The sequence below is a fragment of the Anoplophora glabripennis genome, unplaced genomic scaffold (genome assembly GCF_000390285.2).
Source record: "Anoplophora glabripennis isolate ALB-LARVAE unplaced genomic scaffold, Agla_2.0 scaffold108, whole genome shotgun sequence".
Classification (NCBI taxonomy): domain Eukaryota; kingdom Metazoa; phylum Arthropoda; class Insecta; order Coleoptera; family Cerambycidae; genus Anoplophora; species Anoplophora glabripennis.
The window spans coordinates 953855-963309 of NW_019416209.1; the positions used below are offsets into that span (position 1 = coordinate 953855).

Consider the following 9455-nt stretch of genomic DNA (forward strand, 5'->3'; position numbering starts at 1 on the left):
GGCATCATCTCTGCTACTGCTCGTACCTTTTTGCTGCCAGGTCGAATACCATCTTGTGAAATTTCTCTACCCAAGTAATCAAGTTTTTCCTTGAAAAACGTGCATTTGGGCAATTGTAAAGTAATATCATATTTCTTAAATAAAGACAACACATCTTTTAATTTTTTTAAACCTTCAGAAATTGTATTTGCTGGTATTAAAATATCATCTAAATAGGCTGTAGCAACTTCAGATGATAATTCACTCAATATTTTATTGATAATTTTCTGGAAAACGGAAGGGGCATTAGTAAGCCCAAACGGCATTCTTAAAAACTCAAAGTGTCCATCGGGTGTAATAAATGCGGTTTTGTGAATAGAATTTTCTTCCATCTGAACTTGATAGAAACCAGAAAATAAATCCAAAGAAATAAAATATTTATATTTTCCTAACATGTCTATTTGGTCCTCGATCAGGGGTAAGGGAAATTTATCTTTTATTGTGACAGAATTTAATTTTCGAAAATCCACACACAATCTGGTATTCCCATTTGGTTTTGGGACAAGAATAATAGGACTAGCAAAAGAAGAATCCGATTCTCGAATTATTTTATTGTCTAGAAGTTCCTGTACCAATGATTTGACAAGTTGTCTCTGATCAATAGAAAGTCGATAAGGTCGATATACAACAGGTAGTGAGCCCTCTTGAAGAGTTATAGACATTTTGAATTCTTTTATACAACCCATTTCGGAAAAATTAGCTGCGATTCGATCTCGGAATCTAGTTAATAAAGAAAATAGAGTATTCAAGTCCTTCTTTGATAATTTTCCAGTTATATCTTTTAATATCTGCAAAGGATCGTCCTTTTGAACGCAAAGCGTAAATATGTCTTCAATAGGTCCAACAAATTTAAATTCATTTCGATTTTTCACGAAACTTATTTGAGGTTGATTAATGAATGAATTTCCTACCAAAAGGTCAACTGGACATGAATCATCTGGAACAACTAATATCCAAGTGAAAGCTGCTACACTATCTATTTTAATTTCTTCGTATGCACTTTTTTGAGTTTCAACAATACTTCCCGTAAATGATCTCAACCTGTAATTTCCTTCAGATTTGAAATTTAAGTTGCATCGCTCTGCTACAGACTCTCTCATAAGAGTACACTCGCTCCCCGTATCTATAAGAGATTGTATCTTCTTCCCCTTAACAAGAGCAATTTTACAATACATATTAGTATCAGTATTACATATAAAATTTACTTTGTTAGCTGTTTTCTTAAAGGCTTCTCTATTACGTTTCCGGTAACAATCTTTCTCTATGTGACCGGGCTTTTTACAATAATTGCAAACGTTGCTGGTTGAAGGTTGACTTTCAGGTTTATATTTTAATCTTTTTACGCATCGATTTCGTTTATGGCCAACTTTGCCACATTTATAACAAGTAATATCTGCTTTCACAGCGCCTGATGTAATATGATCATTAGATTTAATTTGATTTTTAATATCCCAATTTTTCAAAAATGCGACAAACGCATCTAAATTTGGAAATTCTTTTGTAGAAGTCAAAGATCGGACAAACGTATCATTAATACCATGTATAACTATATCAATGATATCCTTATCCCCAATTTGCCAATTTAATTTATAAAGTTTGTTTAATTTTTCATAATAATAATCTACCAGTTTCTGCCCTGACTGGTGTTTTAAATTTGCTGCATCCCAAAACAAATATCCTACCGCATCTGACACATCAAACGTTTCTAATAGCATAGTTTTCCATTTCTCCCAACTATGACTAATCGAACGTAAATTAGAGTACCAACGCCAAGCTCGACCTTTTAGTTTATTTGTAACATACCGACAGGTAGTGATATCATCCCATTTATTAAAATGAGCTCTCGCGTCAACAAGCCGAATCCATTTTAAAATATTTAAATCTTTATCGGCAGGATCAAAATCTGGTAGATCAGCAAAATTTTCCAAATCAGTATAATCAAAACTACTTACAGTTTCTGCCTTTTTTAAACTATCTATTTCCTGCCTCAAACGTTTCACTTCTCGCTCCAAATCCAATGGAGGTGTTAGTGATCGGCCTTCATCCTCGCAGGCAGTATGCGAACCCCTAGCGCTAGCAGGCACGGCTCCCCGAGGCGTCGATTTCTCTCTATCCATAGTTTTTTCACACACAAACTTCACAAAATGTTTTTATTTTTATTTGGACAATGAGAACAATCCCACTTCTGACTTGTAAGGACAAAAACTCAACTTTTACAAAAAAATATTATTTTACTATTATTATTTCATTACAAACACTCCTGCCGTGGCTACGGTCAAATATCTAATTCTCTTTTCACTAATATGCGACACTTGCTGATACAACAGTTCCCTTTAGTTCAACATAGTTTATTTCTTCTCAAATTGTTTTTATAACAACCTGACCTAGGCCTCGCTGCGCCGCGTCGAGAGAATCGGACGGCGGACTTCATCTTAACAGTGACAGCGGCAGATTACCTTACACAATAAGTTGGAATTAGAAAAGATAATTTACATAGCGTTAATGTCTTTTGTTATGTTTTATGTTTTTATTATCTCTCACATGATATTTAGATTTGGATTTTAGAAATAAATGAGACCAAATAGAAACTATAATCACGTAAGAAATAAGTAAAAATGATGTCTTACTTAAACTGTTTACATTTTAATTGTATCCTAAGTGTCAGACACTGGTCAATGGAACAAAAAATACATTTTTTCAAGAATAGAAAGGTAGTGTCTTAAAGTCATATACAGGGTGATTCATTAACAGTACGGAGCGGCTGTATATAGGAAACTAGACGTGCTACGATTATGGGGTAAAAATCTATTAACAAATACGGCCAAAAGAAATTGATTTAAAATATTTTCAAGTATAACTAAATAAATAAATAAGCGAATAAATAAAAATGGTACTCACCCTTGAACTGAGCGTCACAGACTCCGGTAACCTATTGGATATGATTTTGAAGACAAAAATGTCGGTGCTCCTGCACTTGGTGGGCCCTCGCTGCAGGATATCCGCCTTCAGCCAGAGGGTGGCCGCCCTCACACGGAATTCCTGGCCTACTTGACCGGATTCCACCGTCGCTCGGAATTCTAGCAGTCGGTTTTGATTGACTCTCGAGCCTGCAACAGATAGAGAATGCATCAGGACGGTCAACGCGGTTTTCAGACATCCAACGGCTGCATTATTATAGCCAATTTTTTTTAGAATAGTCCCAAAAGTCGGCAACTTATATACAGGGTGTAATCTATTGTGCTACTTCCCACCTACGCCATTCTGTGGCCTACAATTTTCTTTCAAGGAAATATAAGTTTGATTATAATATTGAATAATTCCTACATTAATACTAAATTTTAAATATATTATATACAGCGTGGTAAAAAAGTTCTGCATAAAATTCATATTTTCATTAAACTATTTTTTTTCGTAAAACGGTGAGACCCGTCGATTTTCATTTGATCCAGGGCACCTTTTATGTGGAAATTTTTTTTTTTTCGATAATCCACTTACGGCAGCAATGACATAATTTTTTTTTAAATGACAACGTATATTCTTTTCGTTCGAAATTGATGACAGTGATAATTATCTAAACAACGGTGTGAAAATTTCGATGTCTTACATAACAATTTTTTTTAGAAAGATGCACCTTAAGTTCTTGAATGCAATAATTTGCTGTTTACGGATCAAATGCCTTAGGAAAAAATTTATTCGGCAGAAAGCATTTCAGATAACTTAAGTTGCAACTGGTGTTATGTAATATTTGCGGAATTATTCATCAGATATTGTCAGGATCCTGATTAAACTGCAAAATTTAGAACCAAGTTCAACCGCACAAAATCCAAATAGTATGTAGCAAATTAAGGTCGACTTTTTGTCTTCGAGTTTGCCGATAAATTCCCCAAAAAAAAAAGATCCAAAGAAATGTTTACTTGAAAGGAGTAGATTACCTGAAATATTGAAGACTAAAAATCAGTACCGATTTAACATTCTTTGGTGAAATCGTTTAATTCGAAATGGCAAAACTTAGTGAACGCGAAAGAATTGATATTTTGAGGATGATTGGTTTCGGCGATAAGTTACGAACCCATCAAGAAGCTTGCCAATTATTTAATGCAACGTACCCTGACAGACCACCAATTACGCAATCTACGGTTAGTAGGGTACTGGCAAGGTTTGAGGAAACTGGTAGTGTGAAAGATGCTCCTCGTGCGGGTCGTCCTAGAGTAGATGATGAAACTAGATTGAATATCCTGGTGGAGCTCCAGGACAACCCTCATTCTAGTACAAGGTCGATTGCATTGAACAATGATATTTCACATGTAACTGTGGTGAACTTTCTCAAAAAAGAGAAATTTCACCCCTATAAGGGTCACTTGATACATGCATTGACTGAGGACGACCCAGACCGCCGTCTCCACTTTTGTGAAGATTTAATGCATCGATGTAACGGAGACCCCGACTTCCTCAAGAACATAATTTTTTCTGACGAGGCTACTTTTTATCTTAATGGATCGGTGCATCGACATAACTGCCGGTATTGGTCTCAGGAAAACCCGCACTGGGTGCAAGAAGTAGATCATCAGCACCCCCGAAAGGTGAACGTTTGGGCGGGAATAATAGGGCGTCGTATTTTAGGCCCGTATTTTTTCGAGGAAAATTTAACTGCTGCTCGCTATTTGGATTTCCTGCGGTTCGATTTGGTCCCAAGCTTAGCAGAGTTATTCCCGAACAACGAGGATCCTGATATTCCTGAGGAAAGAATTTGGTTTCAGCAGGATGGTGCACCGCCCCATTATGGAGTGCAAGTACGGGAGTACTTGAATAACACGTTTACTGGCCGGTGGATCGGGCGACGCGGAACAATCGAGTGGCCTCCGCGTTCGCCTGATTTAACACCTCTAGACTTTTTTTTGTGGGGCTATTTGAAATCGCGTGTGTACACAAACAGACCAGGTGATTTGGAAGAACTTAAAAACCGTATTCGTTTTGAAATAAATCAAATCGACCCGGGAATGCTTGAACGAAGTGTAGACGGCGTTTACACACGCTTAGGACAATGCCAAATGGTACAGGGTGGGCAATTCGAACAATTTCGCTAGACTTACACAAACATTAGTGTAATTTTACTCGTTTGAAATGTAATTTTGTCAACTTTGTCCTTTTCGGAGCCATTAATAGTGTAAGTAGACAATTATCACTTTTAAGAACTTAAGGTGCATTTTTCTAAAAAAAATTGTTATGTAAGACATCGAAATTTTCACACCGTTGTTTAGATAATTATCACTGTCATCAATTTCGAACGAAAAAAATATGCGTTGTCATTTAAAAAAAAATTATGTCATCGCTGCCGTAAGTGGATTATCGAAAAAAAATTTTTTCCACATAACAAGGTGCCCTGGATCAAATAAAAATAGACGGGTCTCACCGTTTTTCGAAAAAAATTGTTTAACGAAAATATGAATTTTATGCAGAACTTTTTTACCACGCTGTATATTTTAAGTAACTGGTAGTTTTGAAGCGAATACCTATGTTTGCAGTTTATAATGAACTGTAAGAGATATTGTAGCTAAAGTCCGAGATAATAAGAAAAATTACAGATTACAGCAAATATTTCACATAGTTTGACGAAAGTCAATTTACGGCAAATAATTCCATTTAAAACTGTCAGCTCATTTGATTCAAATGCTTTGTTTTTTCAGTGTGTTCGTGTGGTACTTTTTCCCACTAGTATACCCACGCTGACTTTTTTGTATTTCAATTAAAAAATTTCAAAAAAATCTTGAAATTTACAAAAAAAAATGTAAGTTTACGAATGGTGCGGGACAATTTATCGAATTGAATAGGATCAACCTAAAAATTAAAGCCAAACAAGCTCATTGGCAATATTAGTTACTTTCAAGAATAATTTTGAGAGTCAAAAATTAAATTTTTCACAATGAGACACGATTAAATTGACGTGACAGTTATATCGTATGGAATTTAGCCCCCTACCCTAATAATATGTTTAGGGGTTGAAATGGTGCAAAGGGAGTTCGATATTCGTGATAGGCACACTCGAATACTCCTGTATCAATATTTTCTTAGATAAGATGTTGTGAACGCAATATAACATAAATTTTGATTCCCAAACTCTGTAAAAATACACGCAGGGGTTCGAAACGCACCACGAGATCATGATATTTCGAAATATTTCCAGGTATTTTGATGCTGTCAGTATATTTTGACATATTTAATTGTTTCTGGACGATTTCTAGTGACATTTCGATATAGTCTGTCGTTCTTTGATGCATTTTGAATATGTTTCTATCAATCTTACTGTAATTTACAGCTGATTTGAAGAATTTTTATGCAGTTTAAAACTTGTTCGATATATGTTACTGTGTTTTAAAGCTGTTTTGTTCCAATTTTTGCTTTCTGAAGGAATAGCGATTTACTTTAACATATTTTATAGAAATTTTGATGGTTTTTGAACGATACTAAAGCTAATTCGAAGAATTTTGAAGCTCATTTAAGTGTATGGTGTGATGTACATCACAAAATTATTAATATTATGTACGGTTTTGAGATATTTCGTAAAGGTGATTTGAAGTGTCTGCTTGTATTCTGAAGGATTTCTAATATATGTACTTTTTTTCAATACATATACTCATCTCTTTAATATTTTTGCATTTATTTATTGAAGTCCATACAAATATGTAAAAATTCAAAATTCAAAAAACTCCTCCGAAAATTAGAGACGATGATTAAAAATCCAGTGCCGTGGATATTTTTTTTTGGAAACCCCTGTACCTCGAAAATTAAGAAAACGACATTATCTTCATTGCTTTGTTTTTAAATTAATTCATCTAGTGATCGTTGGAAATTCGGAACACCCTGTACATAATAACCAATAGTAATTTTTTAAGTCACAATCTTGCATTCATTATAGACACCAAGAAAACGTTATTTTGTAGAAATTGTTGTAAATTATTCGTAAAGGAAGAACTTACAATATAATTATGCTTAAAACTAAATGTAACACGATTCCATGGCCAACTAGTACTAAATTTTATTGTATTTAATTAAAATAATGTTGGAATTGTGTTCTTATCAAATGCGTAGTTGAAAGTTTAAAAAAATTAGACAAAAACGTAACAGAATTTTGTGAAACATATTTTTTCAATAGTGCCAGTCTCTCAACGTGATACTGTATTTTTGAAAGATTAACAGACATTTTTATTATATCTATGTTTACATTCGTTGCGGCAAATAAATCAGCTATTTCGAAACAAATGAATGAATCCTGGCAGTTAATCGATATCTATCGAAATTTATGGAAAGAAAAAACGAATGCGATCATGCTTTCTAGTGTAGGCTTACAACTGTTTATTTCATGTTTTACTACTGATTTGTTTTAAGCCTTGGCACCTTCTAATTATTATACTATCTCGCTGCAAAATATTTGAGAAAGGCAGCGGTGATAGTAATTGACCTATGTGTGTATAATATGTGACCTTGTTTGGCGCTGTTATCAGTATCACAATAATTTAATTCTCAAGACCATCATCGCGACAGCACCGGCTTAAGGATTATTCAGAACGTCTGATTCCTGTCAGTGTATTTTTGCATTCGATTTATAGCAGTGTTCATTCACTCAGTCAATTTATTTGCACTGTAGGGAATAATATAAGGACTCAATAGTTTTTAATTGAGGGAAAAAATACGATATTTGAAAATTTATGGGTATAGTCGTCTTTTATGTTTTTAAAAAGTACACGGTAGTGAAATATTTTCAAATGCAATAATTTTCATGGAGTGATAGAACATAAAAAATAAGACTTCTACCCCCTATGGACCTATCCCCTTTTGTTTTTAATACACAGAATATCAAATATGACTTTTGTATCAAATTTTATCCATATCTACTCCAAAAATAATGAAATGCACTGAAAATTGGCATAAGGAAGTTTTTGAGGCTACTAAATACATCGGCGTTATTTGTTTTTGAATCTACCAGCTTTACCCACTGACATTTTTATGACAGCTATTTTGAGGTTATATTTTTTACCTCATATGTCGTATACAATAACGCAAATCTTCAGTTTACATAAAAAATACCGCCGAAATCATTCCGCTTTTTGAGAAAAACTGTAGCAAAGTCCATCAGCAGGAATATACAGGGCGTCAGCAAATTTCACCGACAACGTTTGACTGCATATTCACGACGATAAATAAATACGATCTGCAAAAAAAATTAAATAAAAAATTTTTGGTATTTGAGTTACAGGCCTTCAAAATTTTCAAAAATAAAACTAATTTAATTAATAACTTCCTAACCCTTTCACTGATCGCGTTAAAATTTGACACATTTATTTGGACTCTTATGGCGTATTATTTCTTAAAACTTTAGTCAAATCGATATACTGGGCGATAATTTTCTCCGGTTACCTACCTCTCCCTTTTAGCAGTGAAAACTTTTACAGTGGTCGTATTTTTTTAAAATGGGCAGCAACATTAAAAAGGTTTTATTTAAAAAAATATTGTCTCTTGAGAAAAAAGCGTACAGAAAGCCATTCTTGAGAAAAATGGCATTATTTGCAGGTCTGTTTCGGTTTGCGTAGCAATGTCAGGGATTTAAAACTTTGAGTTTAGTAGGCAATGGACTTAAGATGTTGATTGCTGTGGCTATCAGGTAATGTCATTATTGTCGTGTTTCTTTAGGATTCTCATCACTCCAAACATGCAAATTATGAAAATTTACAAGTCCGTTCATTGTAAAATTGAAAGTGTGCGTTGGGATCTAAATTTTCAAGTTCTTGAGCAGGAGTTAAATGAAACGACCGAAGAAGTTGCTTTTTTAAAGTTATATTGCGGACATTTTTGAAAAACAAGCGAAAAAATGTATTTTGCTGATTGTATTGCGATGGGACAAACTTAGATCATTTACCGAAGACGAAGACTAAACTACTTCTATAAATAAGTTAATAATATTTACAATAATTGAAACAATTTTTTTTTTGGATACTGTATCTCAAGAATCAAGCCGTTTTTAGCCAACTTTTTAACCTAAAATTAGTTAAAGATTCACCCTTTAAAGTTTGTACAAGTACTAAACAAACATCCTGTATATTGCTGCACGGACACTGTACACGGTGATTCAAAAATCAGTACAAAGAATTTAGGGGCGTATTTTTGAGGTGGGTTTACAGGATGTTAAAGTTTTTTATTTTTTTTGATTTTTTAGGATTAATTTCCAAACAAATTTGAATGTCGGCATACATTTTAGGATGTTAAATTTAAATATTTCATTGGTCTTGTTTATTCCTAATAAAAATTAAAAAAAATTTGTGGACCCACGTTTATAGGAAAAAAAGTCTTATTTTGACCTCAAAAATACGACCCTAAATTCTTTGTAGGTACTGAATTTTGAATCACCCTGTATATTAAGGGAC

General features: G+C 33.8%; 1 protein-coding gene across 1 annotated transcript in view; it reads right to left on the reverse strand.

Moving 5' to 3' along the window:
* The window catches only part of LOC108906568 (inhibin beta chain), a 110855-nt gene that overhangs the window by 11228 nt on the left and 90172 nt on the right, over positions 1 to 9455 (reverse strand). The window contains exon 2 of the mRNA XM_018709867.1: positions 2938 to 3146. Within this exon, the coding sequence (XP_018565383.1) occupies positions 2938 to 3146 (209 nt within the window). The remainder of the gene's footprint in view (positions 1 to 2937; positions 3147 to 9455) is intronic.